This window comes from Syngnathoides biaculeatus, chromosome 5 (assembly GCF_019802595.1).
Source record: "Syngnathoides biaculeatus isolate LvHL_M chromosome 5, ASM1980259v1, whole genome shotgun sequence".
Taxonomy (NCBI): domain Eukaryota; kingdom Metazoa; phylum Chordata; class Actinopteri; order Syngnathiformes; family Syngnathidae; genus Syngnathoides; species Syngnathoides biaculeatus.
The window spans coordinates 3641742-3662171 of record NC_084644.1 but is presented as its reverse complement, the minus strand read 5'-3'; the positions used below and the strand labels follow the sequence as shown (position 1 = coordinate 3662171).

At 44.2% G+C, this 20430-nt stretch overlaps 1 protein-coding gene and 1 long non-coding RNA gene across 6 annotated transcripts in view; one reads left to right on the top strand and one right to left on the bottom strand.

Moving 5' to 3' along the window:
- Positions 1-20430, bottom strand: part of col14a1a (collagen, type XIV, alpha 1a) — a 107525-nt gene that overhangs the window by 38165 nt on the left and 48930 nt on the right. For all 5 annotated transcript variants that reach the window (XM_061819066.1, XM_061819065.1, XM_061819067.1 and 2 more), the window contains 6 exons: positions 20199-20348; positions 15679-15795; positions 14766-14912; positions 11709-11783; positions 8679-8818; positions 4743-4866 (listed from right to left, as the gene is read on the bottom strand). In XM_061819066.1, coding sequence (XP_061675050.1) covers positions 4743-4866; positions 8679-8818; positions 11709-11783; positions 14766-14912; positions 15679-15795; positions 20199-20348 — 753 coding nt within the window. The remainder of the gene's footprint in view (positions 1-4742; positions 4867-8678; positions 8819-11708; positions 11784-14765; positions 14913-15678; positions 15796-20198; positions 20349-20430) is intronic.
- Positions 3340-9328, top strand: LOC133500426 (uncharacterized). The gene is made up of 3 exons (XR_009794888.1): positions 3340-3477; positions 8652-8795; positions 8893-9328. It is a non-coding gene; the product is annotated as an uncharacterized LOC133500426 (long non-coding RNA).

The window sequence follows — 20430 nt, the reverse complement described above, 5'->3', positions numbered from 1 at the left end:
TCTCCTGTAATGTTTATAGCGTACACTCGTACGCTAGGAAAAGAGATTCAAAGCACAGCTGAAGATTATCAAATATCTTCAGAAGCTCCAAATGCAGAAAAGATTGGACTGGCGCACTGTACGCGCTACTGCTGAGTCGCAAGGGAGGTGGCGCTCGTCGGCTTGACTTTCAATTTATTGAATGTTTGGATGAGAAAAAAGGAAGAAGGCTGCGCTACGGGCACACTTGACACAGCAGCAGCAAAGACGTCAAACATCACACGCCGGTTACGAGCGGTTGCCAGCGGGCAGCCGGACAAGCCGTCATTATGCAAAACGATTATTTACCAGCCGCGCCTAACAACAACAACCCCCACGTGACCACCAGAAACAAACAAAAAAAAAAGGAGCAGTGTTGCCTCCATTCAACTTTTTGCAACTCAACCACGACGTCGATGACTGACGATCTACAAATCAACGAGGATCACTTCAACAGCTCTTTTTTTTTTTTTTTTTTTCTGTCAGGAATGACAAACGACAGCGCAGTTGGCCTATAGAGAGGAGTTTTGTCAGAATTCTGCCAGTGACATATTTCAGGGATCACAAAGGCCGGGAATGGAATTACCAAAGTTAGCCAGGCATGAAGTGAGACTCGGACGTGCAACCCTGCTACAGTGAAGAAAATAAGTATTTGAACACCCCGCCGTATTGCAAGTTGTCTCACTTAGAAATCACAGAGGGGTCGGAAATTTTCATCGTAGGTGCATGTCCACTGTGAGAGAGATCATCTAAAAAGAGATACAGCTGCAAATAAGTATTTGAACACCTGATGAAAACGATGTTAATATTTGGTACGGTAACCTTTGTTTGCAATTACAGAGGTCAAAGGTTTCCTGTAGCTGTTCACCAGGTTTGCGCACACTACAGAAGGGATTTTGGCCCACTCCTCCACACAGATCTTCTCTAGATCAGACAGGTTTCTGGGCTGTCGATGAGAAACACGGATTTTTCGCTCCCTCCAAAGATTTTCTATTGGGTTTAGGTCTGGGGACCGGCTAGGCCACGACAGAACCTTGATACGCTTGAGCCACTCCTTGGTTTTCCTGGCTGCGTGCTTCGGGCCATTGTCACGTTGAAAGACCCAGCCACGACCCATCTTCGATGCTCTGACTGAGGGAAAGAGGTTGTTCCCCAAAATCTCACGGTACATGGCCGCGGTCAGTGCAGTCATCCTGTCCCATGTGCAGAAAACCACCCCAAAGCATGATGCTGCCACCCCCATGCTTCACAGTAGGGACGGTGTTCTTGAGATGGAAGTCATCATTCGTCTTCCCCCAAACACGGCTAGTGGAATTATGACCAGAAAATTCAATTTTGGTCTCATCTGACCACAAAACCTTCTCCCATGACTCCTCTGTATCATCTAAACGGTCATTGGCAAACTTAAGACAGGTCTTGACGTGTGCTGGTTTAAGCAGGGAAACCTTCAGTGCCATGCACGATTTCAAACCATATTTGTCTTACCAACATCCAACTACGATGAAAATTTCAGACCCCTCCATGATTTCTAAGAGGGAGAACTTGCAATATAGCAGGGTGTTCAAATGCTCATTTTCTTCACTTTATATGAAAAGGGTCCGCAGAGAAAACAAAACAAAAAGAAAACGGGACCAAGTTTCACTCAATCAGGCTGAAATATTGAAATATGCCAGGGAATTGTGGTTCGGCGGCTCAATGAGCCGGCGATCCGCTGCTCTGTGCGCGCTTAGTCAACCCCGTCAGCACTGATTGGGCTCCTTTTATGAAAGCGCTTGTCTCACCATCAGCGGGGATGTAAAAAGATAAAAATACTTGAAATAATCTCCTCCCGTTTTAGCCCGCAAAGCCTCGCCGCCTCTCAAACCTTTGTTCTCTTCCATGGAAGGATATTTTTACCTCTGCCAAGGAGCTTACGTTTGTTTGTTTGCCAGATTCGAAGCAAGAATAGACATACTTGGCACCTTGTACGGGCGAAACGGTGGAACATGTTTGGAGGCAAGATGCGATATACGGTTCCTTTTCCTTGGTGAAATCCTAGTTTGGCATTATAAAAAAAAAAAAGATTCAAGACGCAAAACGTTTGCTTTGGTTCATTTAGAACAGATACTCCAGAAAAGGGCTAAAGTTCAGTCAAAGCCAGAAAAAAATTTATTGGTTGAGGAACAACGGCCTGGTCTCGATGCTAATGCTAACCCCTTGAAAACAATTTACACGTCCGCGTAACGAACTGACGCACTTTTCTCCGTCTTCGCGTATAAAGCAGCAAGGGGGAGCGTCGAGGATTACAGGAATTACTCGAGTAGAAGGTGACAATCCGTCGCACTTTGTGCGTCTCCGTCACTTGCCGACTTCGAGACGCAGAACGCTGTTTACGAGCTGAAGCTACCCGGACGTTCCCATGCGGTCTTCGATTTAACCAATCAAGGTGAAATAACGAACGAATTATGAACAAAAAAAAACAACTGGGCAATACAGTTTGGTGCTCCCCGGATGTAGAAGAATAAAGTTCACTTGCCATTTATCGGGACAACATCGGAAAGCATTTCAACTGCGGGGTTTCTGGTTGGCAGCCAGTTGCCCCCCGCCGGCAGAAGAAAAAGGTCGAAGAGGTGGAAAGTTGCTTTTTAGCTAAAGATCTGGAGGTTGTAAACACGGTGAGGGGTCTGGCCATAATCTGCAGCGAGAGTTGGGGGGGGGGGGTAAAAAGCAATCGGTTTGCTTTTTGGACTGTGAGAAATCGAGCATTTTAACGTTGAGCCCAAGGTATTAAGTGGAAGTGGGGAGGGAGGTTTAGACAAAGTCAAGGCAAAGTGAAATAAGAACACGGCAATGCGAGGAGGCTTTCCTGGGATGGATGGCGCATATTACGATGTAATTACATTTGTGCCTGGAACTTGTGGAGGGGACAGTCGAGAGCAAAGAAGGAGGCCACGGCAAGAGAGATGAGTGAATGGCAACTCGTGTACTTGCTACAATGATAGCTTTGAGAGCTACACAGAAATACTACATCACAGTGTAACGCGTGGGGAATGTGGCAAAGGAAAGGGACAAAAAAGAGGCAGCAATTTTTTTTTAAACTGACATCGCATTTAGCATGTAAATTGCTCAATTTTAGTAGTTCAGTACTTTTGCTTTCATTTTCGTATGACACGGTGGTACGTCAACATTGCACAAGTTGGAAATGAAGCAAAACTTCCCAGGAGAACTATGCCAAAAGAAATATGTCATATTAAAAAATAAGCGGAACCTTCATCCAGGGTGACGTCTCGTAATGTCAGCGAACCGCATGAGGCCTCATTTCACTCAGCATTAAAGGATCAACTGTTTTGCTTCTTCTTTTGTGTGAGCCTTAATCGAAAAGAAGTGTTATTAAGAGAAGAAAATACTATAAAAAATATAACACTTCTGAGCAATTGGACGTCTACGATGCCGTGGAAACTGGGAACTGCAGCTTGTACGGTAAGCTTTGACTGCAAAATGTGTCAGGAAAAGCCCACTAGAGCAACTGAGATTTCGTTACGGCAAATTAGAGGCACTCTGAGTGGTCCTGGCTATGTGATTAGGTTTGGGTGTGAATGCTTCAAACTGTTAGCACAGGCACATCCCCATTTGTTACAGGGTGTGTGCACTTCTACAAGCACGATATCGCTGTTCATAGTTTTTTATGGACTGTGTTGAGGGTGTTAACAGAAAGAAACACAGAACCTATATACTCTTGAATAATTTTGTCGATGGGTGCAATTTTTTTTTTTGGCTTGAGCGCCTGCCCCATAGAATGTCTATGCAAGTGCCTGCTCTTGACCATGGCAATGACACAATACTGTTAGTAATATAGTCGTTAATTCGAGTAATTCATGGAAAATTGGCTGTAGTGTTTAAAAGCAGAGCATAGTAAATACGAAAAGTGGTGGGGAGGAAAAATAAGGAAAACAAATGAAGAGTAAATATCAGCATGTTGTGGAAAAGGAGTGAAAAGGGGGCGGAGTCACCATCGGGTGGAGCGAAAAAGCTCCGGAATCAAGTCATGACGAGGATGTCCGCTCTGAAGCCGGCAGAAAAGCACAAGGACGCACTTTCTCTCTGAACGGATCCAAATCTGGACTTAATGCGCTCCCAACAACAGCCATTGTGTGCAAAACCTCGTCGACGCGTCCACATTTCTGACGCTCACCTCGAGCTCACAATCACAGCGGGACACCCTCGCATGAATATTGCAACAGATTAAAAAAAAAATCCACACTACTCGTTAAGTATTCCGACCCCGGGGCCTCTGCCTCCCGGGTCCGGCGTGTGAGCGTTTCAACACATATCCCCGCAAAACGAGGCCGATCGGAAAGGAATTTCAATTCCGACGCAGATTTCTGAACGTTGCCTGTGAAAATCGCTGGACAAAAGTTTGTTGCTGGGAATGCGATCTGTTAAAAAGCCCCATTAATGCTCGTCCGGTGTTGTGATTATATTACAGCAGATGGATTTTAATTGCAAATATGTTTGTTTTTTAACCAAGCAAAGTAATCCTGTCTTAAAAGTGGAGCGCAACGGTTGGCCTTTGGCAACAACTATCTCAACTAATATTCCACCTGGGGCACGTCCATCTGCTGCTGAGAGTTATGTGGCAGCACTCAAGGCCCAGAAGGGCTGCCAGTAGATCTCGACACTGCTGCTCCAAAGCAATCTTCTGCCTGAAATTTCCACCCCGAGAATCAACGGCAAGATGTACTGACCTGTCTTTGTGTTGCCTCCCTTGTATTTGATTCTCTGAATGGCTTCCAGCAGTGCTTCTTTGTTGCCATGGGAACTCAACTCGACCTCTGTCCGAGCGTCGTCACTGAACTGGCAAATGGCCACCTGGACAAAGACATTGGCTGATGTAAGACGTTTGCCAAACACACCGTACAGGACCAGTACAAAAAACCAGAAAGCATCCGTTCCGTGCTAAAGTTTGAAACGTTCGATTTTTCACCCCCCGGCAATGTGAAAGTGAGCCGCAACGCTTCTCACACCATGGTTGGCGTTGACCATCCAATTCATTGACACAAACATGATGAAAACATCCATCCATCCACTTTCTTATCCTCACGAGGGTCGCGGGACTGCTGGAGCGTATCCCAGCTGTCAACGGGCAGGAGGCGGGGTCCACCCTGAACTGGTCGCCAGCCAATCGCAGGGCACATCGAGACAAACAGCCGCACTCACAATCACACCTAGGGACAATTTAGGGTGTTCAATGTTTTGGGGATGTGGAAGGAAACCGGAGTGCCCGGAGAAAACCCATACAGGCATGGAGAGAACATGCAAACTCCACACACGGGATCGAACTCAGGCCAACGGTTTCCAGCTGATCCAGCGTGCCGCCCAGGCCTATTCTTGTGCACTTCATTTAGTTTCCCCCGAGGAACAAGTTTTTAACTACTGGATTAAAGTGCAAGCATCCGGTTTGCCACTACACCCTTAAACTGAGAAGCTGCACACAGGCGGGTCTGGGATCGAACCCTCGACCTCAGAACTGGGAGGCCAAAGCTTTCCAGCTGACCCACCGTGCCACCTGATGAAAACAGTGGAAGGAAAAAATACAATTGACAAACTTGGGAGAATTCATGATGAGGGCTGAGGCAATTTATATTCTTATTTTTCAAATTATTCTATTTATGGTGCCCTGCGATTGGCTGGCAACCAGTTCAGGGTGTACCCCGCCTCCTGGTCTTTGACAGATGGGATTGGCTCCAGCATTCCCCGCGACCCTTGTGAGGATAAAGCGGCTAAGGAAATGGATGGATGGATGGATGGATGGATGGATGGATGGATGGATGGATGGATTCTAATAATGACCACTTGATCATTTTGGACCTACCAAATTTGTTTGCTCCGGCCAACCACTTCCATCTGATCTGTATTTCAGTTTTTGTCGGCCATTCACATTTGAGTGCGAGAAAACCTAAAATATCCCTAAATATTTACCTCTCATTATCACGCAGAACGGCTCATTTACAGTTTTATTCAAAACTGCGCCAACATCTGCTGACCCGACAAAGCGAGAACATTGGAATTTGTTTAATCCATTTGAAAATCGACACAGAGTGAATATTGTTTAAGTGCGTAATGAGTACTTTAAAGTATAATGAGGGGAAAACGATTGTTTTGGTCTTTACACAGGAAGCTATTTTGGAGTGATTTGAATATTTCTGTTTCTACCCAAACCAGAATCAACGGCACATCTCAAATGGCGCACCCAGAGGGGGAACTACAAGATTTCATCCAGCGCGCTAATGCTGCTGTTGTCGTTGGCTCCAGGTGGCCAACGACCGCCAACTTTCACTTGCGCTCACTGCCAACTTTCTCGCATTGCAGCCCATGTTTTTGCTGTCGGTTCCCCGGCGCCACGGACAGGCTAGCAAGGCGCACGCTGTACTGCACAAATGAAACAAAAGGCTTTCGCGAGCACCTCCGCGGAGTGACAAATGAAGAAACTGAGCAACGGCGACACGGCGGCGCGTGGCGGGGTCCGCCGCAACGCAGCGATATTGATGAACCCGATATCGGGGAACCGCTCGGAGGCTGCGGAGATTACAGCATTGGCTCTGGCGAGTATTCCTCCCGGTAGATTTTATGCTCGGGATCAAGATAATTGTGTTTTCCAAGCAGTCCTGTAGCCTGGAGGCACGGGCTGCTGCAACCACTTGATATTTGTTCCAAAGAGTAATGCATTTGGAATCAACTCGCCGCAAAGTCGGCTTCTCGGGGACAAAACAAAGTGGCGGCAAACAAGCAGAGACGCCGCCACGCTTTTCATAAACAACACACACGCACACAACGTTCATTCCTCGTAAATTTCCCTCGTTCTTCCAATCGTGTGAATTCAGACTGTTATGTTAATTTCACAACAGAGACAGCGGGAAACCGACTCCGTTGGACAAAACAATAAATTGTAAAAGTCGCTCTGCTCCTTCGTGACAGGAATGTGAGATGGGTTCAACTTTTTAAAAAAGGAAATGGCAAAGTACGATCAACTCTGAATTTGATGTCGTCAGCATTGTACACGGGATGGAAAGGAAAAGTCACATTGTGATCAATCCACAACCGCTTTTTCTCACTTGATGAGTTGTCACATTTCACGAAAGCGACAAAACAAAATCAGACGTGTAATTTGACTGAATGAAAAATGGGGTCTGGGGTGTGGGGGCTGGGGGCAGCAACCACAATCACCAACTTTTATAAATAGTAATAAAAACCGTGCCAAACAAATGTGAGCGTTCATCTGAGATGTCATGCCCTGGCGACCCCTAAACGGGACAAGCCGAAAGAAACGTAGTTATTGTGAAAGAAATATATCTGGTACATCTAAGAATAAATGCTATTCTCTTTTCAAAATGTACACAATATGATGGTTCATTATTTAGGCACATATCTTCACCCCAAAAAATTTCAAATACAAATTCAACTAAGTAAACTACTAAATTGAATTCAGATTTGCATCACGGCGTGCAAGCGTGCCTTGATAGTGTGGATATCATATCTACTCAAAAATGTTTTAATTTCTTGTTTTTGTAAATGATTTAAATGCATGAATTTGACAACAACCATTAACGCCAAGTAAGTAATACAGACATTTTTACAAGTACCGTATTTTCCGCACTATAAGGCGCACCTAAGGGCCTTTAATTTTCTCAAAAGCCGACGGTGCGCCTTATAATCCGGTGCGCCTTATATATGGATCAAAGGCGCAATGCCTTTAGTGCAACGCCGTCTCATGGATGCATAACGTAAGCCCAGCCTCTACTGTAGCGTCTATTCTATGCGCCTTATAATCCGGTGCGGCTTATATATGGGAAAAAAAGTCTTACAATAGGCCCTTCATTGGAGGTGCGCCTTATAATGCGGTGCGCCTTATAGTGCGGAACGTCCGGCAATTGCTTCTGAACTCTCACCGCCTGCAACTGGGGTTGATTGTTGGTCTTGAGTTGACATCTTAATGTAGCAGCTATTGAAAGGTTCATTTTCGTCGCTTCTTTCTTTCTAACAGGAGCTACGATTTCTCGTTCCATCCAATCCCATCGGAACTTATTTTTGACGTATCAATTTCTTTCACTCGCGAGGCGTCTTTCCTCTTGAGCGCCGCCATCGTGTTTTTTTTTTTTTTTTAATGATGCAATTTAAAAAGAGGAAATTCCACCTATAAACGAAAAAAAATCATGTCTGCACAATGTAGACAGCAAGAAAGAAAGCAGTCTCATGGCATGAAAGAACTTACGACAGCTTTGGGAGCGGAGTTAAGCGCCTCATTTTCGATGAAGTTGCAGCCCGCTTGAACTCATCCCACAATCGCAAACCGCAGGGAAAATGAGTGCACTTCCATTTATTGTCAGCCGACTGTCAGATAATCATTTTATTTCTCTTTTGTGTTATATTGTTAAGAGTTGCGCTGTTCCTGAATGGGTAAATGGTCGAGAGCCTACTAAATAGCATTTATTTCCATTTATTTATTTAATAGCGAATTTAGCCGGTCAGTCCTGAAATCGGTTTCTTCAAATTTTTATACATTTATCTTATAAAATGAATGATTTTGTTGTAAATAATAAAATACATTAAATAAAAAAATACATTATCAAGATGGCGTGGTCAAATTTTGTATTTAGGACGACGGGAGGGCTAGCGCCGCTCACCTGGGTGCCGTCGGGCCCGATTTGATCCAGCGATCCAATGGTGCTGTACAGGAACTTGGTGATCTTCATGAAGTTGTCGTCGCCGATGGACCAAGAACCGTCGACCAGGAACGCCAGGTCCGCCTTGGCCTCTTTGCAGACTTCACGCACAAACACGAAAGGCAGACAACGATGGACGCATGATACGGAACCGACATCCTTGTTCTTCTTTCAGATTGTTGACCCGAATTTCTCCAACATCCTGGGAGGATTTTCCTTCTCGGTTTCTCAGTACACCGGGACGAGTCCTGCTGTTGAGAGGTTGGCGTGCTCTTGCCGAGCTTTTATGGGTTTGCCCAAGCTGAGTAAAAGTTCCCGTTTTAATACCGTCGGGAAATACACTTCATTTGTCATAACGAGGTACCCTAACTACATTTCTGATGAATTTAAATTAATTTAAAGACAGACACCTTGCATATGTTGCCACAAGTCCCCAACCGAAGCAAAAAAACAAAAACAAAACATGGCTTTGGATCTTTTCCGATTGGCTTTTTCTGCACACCCTTTTGATATGAGTGAAAACAAACAAATACAAAAGCAAATATGACTATATATTGACTATATTTGGAGGCTTTTCTCCCGGCCATGTTTGGAGATAATTTACAAAAACAACAGACCAGACCAAAGGAAAATACCGTAAAGATATCACAGCTATAATTAGCACTACAGGTGACATATTTATTTGAACTTCTATGCTTCGTTTTTGTAATTGCTGATCCGTTTTTGCTGCATCTGTACTTTTATCTTTCTCGGGCTTTCGGATTCCCGGCTGCAACTTTATTCAACCGCTGCTGCTGTGAATTTTTTTTTTTTTTTTTTTTATGCTTTGAATAAATAAAAATATTTCCTCTCTATTCAGGTTCTAATCCTGGACCAAGAGTGAAGAAAACGAAGGTCAAATTACTTGGCAAGCCCAATAAAACATAAACCTTGGAAAAAGCTCTTGTAGTGTTCCTAAGGAAACAAATACACTTTTTTTGTACTTTACTGCAGTCACTGTGATTTGACAGACGCATATGCGCCCACGCGCCATCGCACTCGCAAATCTGGAGTCGAGCACGAAAAATCACGCACGCAAAATTTGTCACGAGTAGAAATACATAGATATCGAAAGACGTCGCTTGTTTTGTGTAGTCTTGACCAACGTTCCCTCTCAGCTCAGCGCACATGAAAACTGATCCAGCGCAGTGAACAACAGACCAACGTCGTTTTTTTGGTTTTTTTTTAAAACACGGAAGCACACGGTCTTCAACGATCTGCTACTCAGCCTACTTGTACTTCATAGTTTACCTGACACCGCCCCCCTCGGCTCTTAAAGGGGTAAACTCATAATTGCAGACAGAACCCGCAACTTTATATCTGTGGGCATGACTGGTGGACCACACCCGTAACTTTATATCTGCGGGCATGACTGACCACACCGGTACATTTTTCAAATGTGAGTGACTGCTTTACAGCGTGTCAGAAGTGTGGCGATAAAGGTCAACTTTGATGCTTTTTTTTGTGATTTCCAGGACCTTTTTACACATTTTCTCAATCATAGATTTCATATTCCTTTGTACTTGTATGTGTGTCCTGGGAAAACTTACATCAGAGTACTTTTCACCCGGCTAGACCCCCACCCCCACCCCCCATCACTAATAGTTGTGTTTTTGCTGTCTATATTTTCCAAAGTATAAACACAGTTTTGGCTATTTGTCTTGGAGTGTTTTTTTTTTTTTGTTTGTTTGTTTTGTCCAGACGTATGGCATCAACGTGACAAAGGTCAGAAACGTAGACTCGAATTACAACAGGGGGCTCGGCAGGCGTGTGGGATCACGTCCGAGGAGTTGCTGTTGCGGGTCACACGGTTAGCTGAGCTTATCAGACAGGAACAACGCAGGGCGGCGGCGACGGCGGGGAACATTTGGTACAAAGGTGACGCTTGTGTACTGTGAAAGTGTCTCTCTTCCTTCCTCACCTTTCAATCTTCTTTGTCTCCTTTCAACGTTTTTTTTTCTTTCATGTTGAAATTGATGTGACATTCGTACAGCTCGGAACGTTTCCACCTCACTCGGCGACATGACAAAAATGATTGGAAGACGACCGATAAAACACTTCCAACGATCAAAATACATCAAAATAATGGTATTTTACAGATTTTATCATTATTATTATTTCCTAATGATTTGTTTTGGTTATTTAGGCGTCTCGTTAAAGGAAAAAGTTTGTGAAAAAGTTAAAAGTCAAACTGGACGGTTCGAGAATACTGTATTTAGTACCACTTACGTACGTACTATTAACGTAGTCGCTTCGGTACGTTGATACGAATTTTTCGAAGCCTTGTGTGATATAACGTAAACGTCTCTTTTGCATTGTGTCAGTTTACAAATCTGTTTTCCTTCTGATGTAACTCAAAACCTAATCAAACTGCCACTTAAATGGTATATTACAGTAAGACACAGGTGTCAAACTCAAGGCCCGGGGGCCAGATCCGGCCCGCCGCATGATTTTATGTGGCCCACGTTGGCAAATTATGAGTATGAACTTTCCATGATTTTTGTCCAAATCTGTACCAAAATATCAAATTGTCATATCATAAATGATAACGTTGAGCTATTGCAACCATTATTATTGTGTACCCGAGCATCAGCAATACTTTTAAAATACATTAACCTTGATTTCTAATTTCAAAACGAGCTCATAAATGTCATGTGTGAATATGATGAGGCGAAAGATTTTCATGGTTTCACAGTCATAACGGACCCTCGGAGGGAAACCGGAACGACAATGTGGCCCGCGACAAAAATGAGCTGTAAGAGATTGTCAGGCCTTGCCTTCGGTACCGCCGCCTTCAGTTGGGAGCTCCTCATATCACAACGAACAAACCCCTAATCAAAAAAGCCATCCATTTGAAAATTTAAAACATTTCTATATAAATACAGCTTTCTTTGAAAAATGTTATCTCAGGTTAGAAAGCTTTGACCTCGTGTACGGAACGCGAGTGCTCACCTTCTTTGGCAGGCGGGATGGTGGGAGGGGGTTCCGTGGGAGGGGGCTCCGTCGGAGCCTGCGTGGGCGCTGGCACTGGAGGAATATGAGCAAACACAAAAACACCACAAATCCGTAATGAGTGATAAATAAGGATTCTATCTGTGAAACTGAAAAGAATACTAATCCCGTTTTTTGGCACCGATAGCTGAGTACTGAATTAAATGACCTTTAGTGGGGTGTACGCGTATTTACAAACAACAAGTGCGAGAGCAATCTTGTTGTTGTCGCTTTTTTAAGTCTTTCTCCATCTATAAGTCAGAGTAAAAAGACAACAACCAAAAAAAAAAAAAAACTCTTCATACCTCGCATCTGTTTGCTCATAACCTGAGGACAGCAAAAGTATTTTCATCAATCTCCGGCGTGTCTGACCTCAGGCTGTTTTGTTTTGGTTTTTTTTTTTGTTTTTTTTTTTTTCGAGGGGAAAAACAACCTCTGGCTTGGGGGATGTTTCTGTGCCAAAGCCATTAGTTGGCGGGAAGGAGCACATTTGGTCAAAAAAAAAAAGCTGAAAAAGGTGCAGGTGTACAAAATGTGCACCTCATTGGACACAATAAAAAATAAAAACTAATAAAATCGCCGAGGAATAAATCATGTATGGCCATCATATTGATTCATATTACTCCCAATGTCGTTGTGCACTTCAAGTGAATATAATTGAAGGTGAAATCAAATCCTGATAATATTTTTATTGCTATCCCTGCAAAGGCTTCTGGAACACTGCAAATTTGATTCTTAATCAGCATTGTTAGTCCTATGCAACATAAATAATCTAAAAAAAAAAGATATTTCACAGCTCAACCCAAACATTTACTACAAAAACCTAAAACTGTGTGGCTATTTGGATTTCTTGTGAATATCAAAATTATGGTATATTTCCAGTACTGCAGTTGCATCAGAGTTTTGTCTGAGAAGAAAATCATTTATCATTTATGCTTCTGCTACCAGCTAAGTCCTTTTCCCATCTCGGGACACATTCCAGGTCTATTCTTCCATCCATCTATTTTCTTAGCCGCTTATCCTCACAAGGGTCGCGGGGAGTGCTGGAGCCTATCCCAGCTGTCAACGGGCAGGAATGCGGGGTACACCCTGAACTGGTTGCCAGCCAATCGCAGGGCACATCGAGACAAACAGCCGCACTCACAATCACACCTTGGGGCAATTTAGAATGTTCGATTAACGTCGCGAGTCACTGGTGGTGTAGTTGTACACGCGCCTGCTTTTGGTGCAGGCAACGTGGGATCGATTCCCACTCATTGATGGTGTCGATATCCTACGACTGACTGGCGACTAGTTCAGGGTGTAGTCCGCCTTTCGCCTGAAGCTCGCTGGGATAGGCTCCAGCTTTTCCCGTGACCCGTGTGAGGATAAGTGACTTGGATAATGGATGGATGAATTGATGTTGCATGTTTTTGGGATGTGGGAGGAAACTGGAGTGCCCAGAGAAAACCCACGCCGGCACGGGGAGAACGTGCAAACTCCACTCGGGCGGGTCCAGGATCGAACCCGGGATCTCGGAACTGTGAGGCCAACGCTTTCCAGCTGAGCCACCGTGCCTTAAACTGAGAAGCTGCCCCCTCGCTTGTGTGTTAGGCTCTGTTGTCTTGTCAAAACGTTTGTTTCAGGCGAATTTAGTCTTGAGCGCGAGTCAATAAGTGCTCTTCAGTTCTTATCATTCCAGCGATCCCCCTTTCGGCTTATAGGCGAGATGGGGTCTCATCCCGCCGATTTGGGGCGAAAGGTGCGCTCAATACGTGCACGGGCTGAACCCTTCGGGAGCTCCTTTTGTTTGATAACTTGACTGAGGGCAAATCATGAAAGTAAATCAGGCTCCGAGAGAGGAAAAACTTCAACTTCAAATGTCGCGGCCCAATGTTTGTGAAATTGCAAATAATGCCCATTCACTAAACAGCGGGTGGAGAATCTGTGAGTTTTTGCGTGCGAGGACTATCTTTCTAAAACTCTGACAGCGAGCGGAGCCCTCGACGTCCTCCGAGCTGCGTGACTCCACTGACTGATGGACTGCAACAGCGGCCAGAGCCTTCACTGAGACTCGGATATTAAAAAATATATATACACTGCATATGATGAAGGTCGAAGGGGCTGCTACAGAGACCGTTGATCGGAAAAAAAAGACTTTCAAATGTAAGTCCAGAAGTTCCGAGATTTGCTTAAGGCAGAAAAATTTGTGGCTGCTACAGCATGACAACACGTGTCTTTCCCACTCTACCCGTTTTGAATAGTAAGTGTATGGACTAAATGCGTAAAAAGTGAAGTGAATGTCCCAGTCGCTCCGATTTGACCGGCGCGTTTGCGACCGTGCGCTATCGCACTCGCAAATCTCTCCGAGCACGAAAAATCACGCGTGTTACGAGTAGAAATACATAGATATTGAAAGACCTCGCTTATTTTGTCTAGTCTTGACCAATGTTCCCTTAAACTGAGCCCTCTAAGTCAGGGGTGGCCAGACTTTTTTACCCCAAGATCTACTTTTCGAGCAGCCAGCCTCTCGACGCGGGGTGCGGTGGGGGCGGTGCACGCGCGCATCGCCGTACGTGGGAACCCAACTTGGTAGAACGCGCCTTTATGTGCATGCGCTCGACATATTGGACACACCTGAATCAAGCGACAAAGTGGATGATCATCGTGTAAAACTACCTCGCAAATCGCAATCGACGCATTGATCACCTCTGGTCTAAGTGAACCACAGCCTGACGTCTTTTTTTTTTTAAACACGGAACGTGCTGATGCTCAGCCTACTTCTACTTCCTAGTTCACCTGACACCGCCGCCCTCCACTCTTAAAGGGGTACACTCATAATTACAAACAGAACACACAACCGGGACTTTATATCTGCGGGCATGACTGACCACACCTGTACATTTTTCAAATGTGAGTGACTGACGTGGAGGGTGAGTCCACAAAAAGTAAAAGTTGTGAAATACTGTCATGTCAAAAACTGAGACGTGACCTTCGCATGTTGTTCTCTTTCAATTGTAAGCAAGAAGTTCGACGTACGCGTCATCCCGGTGACGGTGACGGCGGGGCCTTCCATTTCCTGCATCAGCGAGCGAATGCTGATCTCGTACTGGCTGCTCGGGAAAAGGTCGTAGAAGCACTGCCGAGAAGCCCCGCCTCCTTGGCTCACTTCCTGTCGCTGACTGTCTGCAGTGAAACAAACAAATTGGCCCGTGAGGATTAAAAAGCAAAAAAAAAAAAAAAAATTACAATAATAATAATCCCTTTAATCCCATTAAATGATCATTTGAGAGGTTTCTTCATGTTTTGAAAGAAGAAAGAAAAGATCACTAAGGGTAAGCTTCTTAGGGGAAGATATTGAAATAAGTATACTACTTACAACAGTTATTATGTCAAAAATACTGCATTCAAATATCTGACACATGAAAGCGGTGCAGAAATCCCCCTAAAGCAAAGAAAAGCAAGTGCATCGATGCAAATACTCGGGATTTCTGTGTGAACGCAGACGCGTGAACGCACACAAAACTCGACTTCCCCTCTTAAGCTGCGCGTTTGCCCGAGGTTAGCGTCGATCGTGATCCTCAAATATCTTGCGGGCGCATGTGACATTTGAAAAAAAAAATAATTTGCGTGCAAGGTGGCAAAATAAACAGAAGCGCGAAGATGGCAGTCAAGTATTGATTGGTTTCCTCATCTACTTTTCAATCTTCTCGAGACAAAAGGGCACACGCGACGACAGCTTCTCTTAATCGGAGAAACTGAATCAAAATGTGAATCAAAAGACTGATATGAGCACGTTGGAGTTGCTGTGACAAATTTGTGAAGTCCTCAGCATCACATTTACTCGCGACAAAAAGGAATGTCGAACCATTCGCCGGACAAAACTGTTGCAAAACATCATTTACACATGAATACTCGTCTTTGCAATGTATTCTGTATGTAATGTACTTACTGAGCGTGGACTGGATGGAGATTCTGTAATGTGTCGCGTGCAGATGAGGCTGCCATTCCACGCACAAGCTGTTGTGGCGCAGCTGCGAGACCGTCAAGCCCGAGACCCCCAAGAACACTGCAGGGCGACAGGACACACGGGTTAGCCGTCGAGGAGGAGGACGTTGATTGATATGAATTATGTCGGGTTCTGACCAGAGCGAAAGAGGTCAGAGCATATAACGCCAATTCTAAAGTCTTTACACTGGCTTCTAGTCAGCTTTAGAATAGATTTTAAAGTTCTGCTCCTGCTCTAGAAATCACGAAATGGTTTTTAGGTCCCGAATACATGAAAGAAATCCCGACGGAACACAAAGCCAGTACGGCTCTGAGGTGGACAGACTCAGGTCAAATACTGGATCACATTTAGCCGTTATGTTGCACATAAGTGGAATGAATTGGAGGCGCAGCTGTAAAGCGTTGGCCTCACAGTTCTGAGGTTCAGGGTTCAATCCCGGACCCGCCTGTTGGAGTTTGCATGTTCTCCCCGTGCCTGCGTGGGTTTTCTCTGGGCATTCCGGTTTGTGCTCGCATCCCCAAAACACGCAACATTAACTGGAGACTCCAAATTGACCATAGGTGTGATTGTGAGTGCGGCTGTTTGTCTCGATGTGCCCTGCGATTGGCTGGCGACCGGTTCAGGGTCTACCCCGCCTCCTGTCAGGTGACATCAGCCCCGAGTGTCCGTTTTTAAATCCTGGTTGAAAATTCTTTTTTCATATGCCATTTCCACTTTTTAATAATATTTCTTGCACATTAATAATTTTTTTTACATTTTTTTTCATTTTTTAGCTTTGATTTTGATTTATTTTTTGTTATTATTATCTTTCCCATTTTTAAATGTTTTATTTCATTGTATTCAAATGCTTTTGATCAACTAAAGGACAATTAATTATCTTATTTATGAAATTGGCTACATAAATAATTTAGCTTTGTGCTGTCAAATATGAGCTTGCCGAAATATTCGAGATATGTTTATATTAGAGTGCAATATATTAGTGTGCTTGCATCATCATTTTTGGACTTTTAACAAAGGGCCCTTTTTTGAAGCAAAAAAAAGAAAAAGAAAATTTGAAATATTGAATTGAATGTCATGTGCAAAAGAACTTGTGACCTTTGAGGCATTGACCTGATTTGTTGAGAATCAATTTTCAATCTCTTTATGTATCATGGTCGACATCAGCGTGATTGCGAGTCCTGCTGTAAACGTCTTTTTTGTGATTTCAAAACGGTCGCACAAATGCGGTTGGGGAAGTATGGAAGCTATGAATTCAATTAGAGTTAGTCGCAAATAAAAGTGAATTTTCTCCAAATGAGGCCAGAGCATGATGCAAAACATCATAAACAACTTAAATAGCAACGGAAGCCAGAAAATCTCTGAGGAGCCACTTCCTGCCTCTCTTTTATTTCCTCGCGCAACTTTTGCCCTTGTTAACAAAATTTGCTGACGGTAAGAAATAAACTTGGCTCCAAATGCCATCTAATTGATATTTAGTGCAGCAAGCATATGGCAGGTACTCCTTTTTAGTTTAAAAAAAAAAAAAAAAAACATTTTAAGCACACAGCCTCACACTACATATGCTTGCTTATGCCAATGATATTTTTTTTTTAATTTGCATTTGAATTAAAAAAAAAATATAAGTAAGCGCTATATAAACTGTGGGGTCAAAACAGAGTAGTTCTTTTCATAAAGTTTTAGAATTTGTCACTCATTCTTCTCAGAGTCTAACAAGACCTTGGAGATCAATTAAGTAAAATAAAATCTAAAATAAAACCCTGCGGCTCAGCGGGGAATACTACGCGGATGAAAAGACAGCTTTGATTAGACGAGAAAAATGAAATCCAGGACATGGCTAAACAAAAAGTTGACAGCAACAAAAGAGAAATTAGCCAATAATTGTCAAAAAGGCAATCTGAGTCGCTCGTGCTGAGGAAGAAGAAATATTGAGGAGAATTTGCAAATACCTTTATGCACGCGCATATGGAAAGGCACTTTGTACAGTAAGCAGAAGCACCTCAATGCAAGCAACATAAAACTTAATTACGAGGAAACATTTTCATCCCCTCCAGCGGCACCCATGGCGCCAATAATGAGCTTTCCGCTTGCTCGTAAGTGTGATTTATAGACGCGAGCATGTGCGTTTGCTACCATTAGAAAGATGCTACCTGAATCACGGACAAGCACCGACGTTAAATCACAGCAAGCGGAATTTGGCTCCAACAAGTCGTCGCTTTCAGCGGGATCGCAGCTGTGTCGCAAAAGTGGACAACAAACCACGACTTTTGTCACCCTTCAGCATCCAAATGTGGCCTGAGGGTCATCAAGCAATAAGCAGAATGAGTGACGATGACACCGGACTTGCCAGGGCGGGTCATCACCAGTGAGGAGTCTTAAGGTCAGATCCAAAAAAACAAAGGCCAGAGACTTCAATGGAAGAGTCCCACGTCGCCGAGAACAAAAAAAAAAAAAACAGAAAGTAGAAAGCCAGAAAGTCCAAGTTAAAGTCACGTCGATCGCAATCTTCCACTTCTTTTTTTTCTTCAATCGTTTTGCGGCATCAGTCGTGGAACTTTTCTGACTCGCCTCATGTACCGTAATTCCCGGCCTACCAACAGAGCGCACCTGTTTATAAGCCTCACCCAGTACTTTTGGAAAGGAAATACCATTTGGTAGATAAAAAACGCAAGTGCCCACGTTGAAACACGAGATATTTACAAAGAACACAGAGTTTAATGCTAGCGTCGTCGCGCTAACGCTAACGCAAGCGCCGCTGCACTAACACTAATGCTAGCGCTGCCGTGCAAACAAGATCGGTTAAAAAAAAAAAAAAAACATACTGGTAAAAATCACTGAGACACGGCAGGAACACACAAGTGGAGCGCTAACAGGGCCAGGCCGGTAAAAGCCACTTCCTCGGCAGATATATTCCACCGATCTCACTCTTACCTTTCCCGCTCGAGTGCCCCCTTGCGGCCGTTGGAAAAAAAAATGCACAAATTAGCCGCATCCCCGCATAGACCTCAGGGTTGAGAGCGTGTGAAAAAAAGTTGTGGGTTTTAGGCTGGAAATTACAGTAATTCATTGGTCATTAAAGAGTCACGCTGATAATGGACTCGCCATCTCTTCTAGGTGTGAGCAAGCCATCTCTCGTCCACTGAAGGATGCGTTAGATGGCATTGAGTTGAAGGAAAACAAAAAAGTGGAGTATGAAAGGAATCTGAACTGTTAAATAGCAAATTGTGACATTCATGTAATCCTTTATGTGGTAAAAAATAAAATAAAAGCTAGCAGAGGACCCACGAGCATGATCAGAAATTGCACTATTTGAGGGTAAATCAACGTGAATATATTTCTGCGGTTACCTTGAAGAGCAGATTAAAATATGGGACGTTCAATGAAACAGAAGGACGCGCGAGACGTTATCGGTCGTCATTGGCGGGGATTTGTTAACAGACGGACACACGGAGGATGCAACAACTTTACGACACTTGATTAGTGTCGAGTCACTCAATTCAGGTTCTGTTCTAATTTGTTTTGTGGTGCTTTCATCAGCTCATCAAGTCACTTTAAATTATTTTTAAAAATTGTAAAAAAAACATCCCCCTCTTAACGTCCCTACCCAGAGTTGCTCACCGTGATGACAAAATATCGAAACAATGAGTGGACAATTTCTCATATGAGTGGTTTAGTATTTTGTGAGTCAACAAAGGGAACACTTCACTTTCCATCTGTCGTCCATTTTCTTTGCCGCTTATCCTCACGAGGGTCGCGGGGAGTGCTGTAGCCTATCCCAGCTGTCAACAGGCAGGAGGCGGGGTAGACCCTGAACTGGTTGCAGAAACAGCCGCACTCAAGATCACACCTACGGCCAATTTAGAGTGTCCAATTAATGTTGCATGTTTTTGGGATGTGGGAGGAAACCGGAATGCTTAGAGAAAACCCACACAGGCACGGGGAAAAAATGCAAACGCCACACGGGCGGGGTCCGGGATCAAACTCGGGACCTCAGAAATGTGAGGCCAACGCTTTCCATATCAAAGCACCTACCTCGGAATCTGGACTGAAAATGTACGCCGGCTTCAAACAAATCTATGTATTAAAAAGGCAGTTTCCTCCATCTGACCGGGATACGTCAATATTGTTCCGTGGGTCGGCGTTTCGCCGGCGTCTCAATGGGAATTTGCATTTTGCGGCCGTCCCTTCGCCGTTATTGGCTCCTCTCCAACAAGTCACACCGTCCTTCCCGCAAAATTGCGAGGAAGACTTAACCTGACAGCAACGCCCCCATTAAAGCTCGGGAATTCAATTTGAGATCTCATTTTAACCACAGTGTTATCATTAACCTTTCGCCCCGTCAAACTAACTGCGGGATGGATTCCGTTTCAATTTCACGCGACACACACGCGCTTGTCTTCCACGCGGCCAAGGACATTGTAGATATGATATCGAGCGTCGTCAAGCAAAACCCGACGCGTGCTCACGTGTTTTAGCCTTCGAAAGCAGCGGTTGACTTTGTCCTGCCGGGTAGGAAGCCGTCACTTGAACGTCGTACTCTGTCCCGCTTTGCAGATTCAGGAGGAGAAGCGAGTTGACGTCTTCACCGGCGCTCATCTCCGAAACCCTCCCTGGGACTGATGGAGATAGACACAAACACATTTCCATCCAGATAACAACTACGACGCTTATAACATTGTAATTGGTTCCACGAAATGG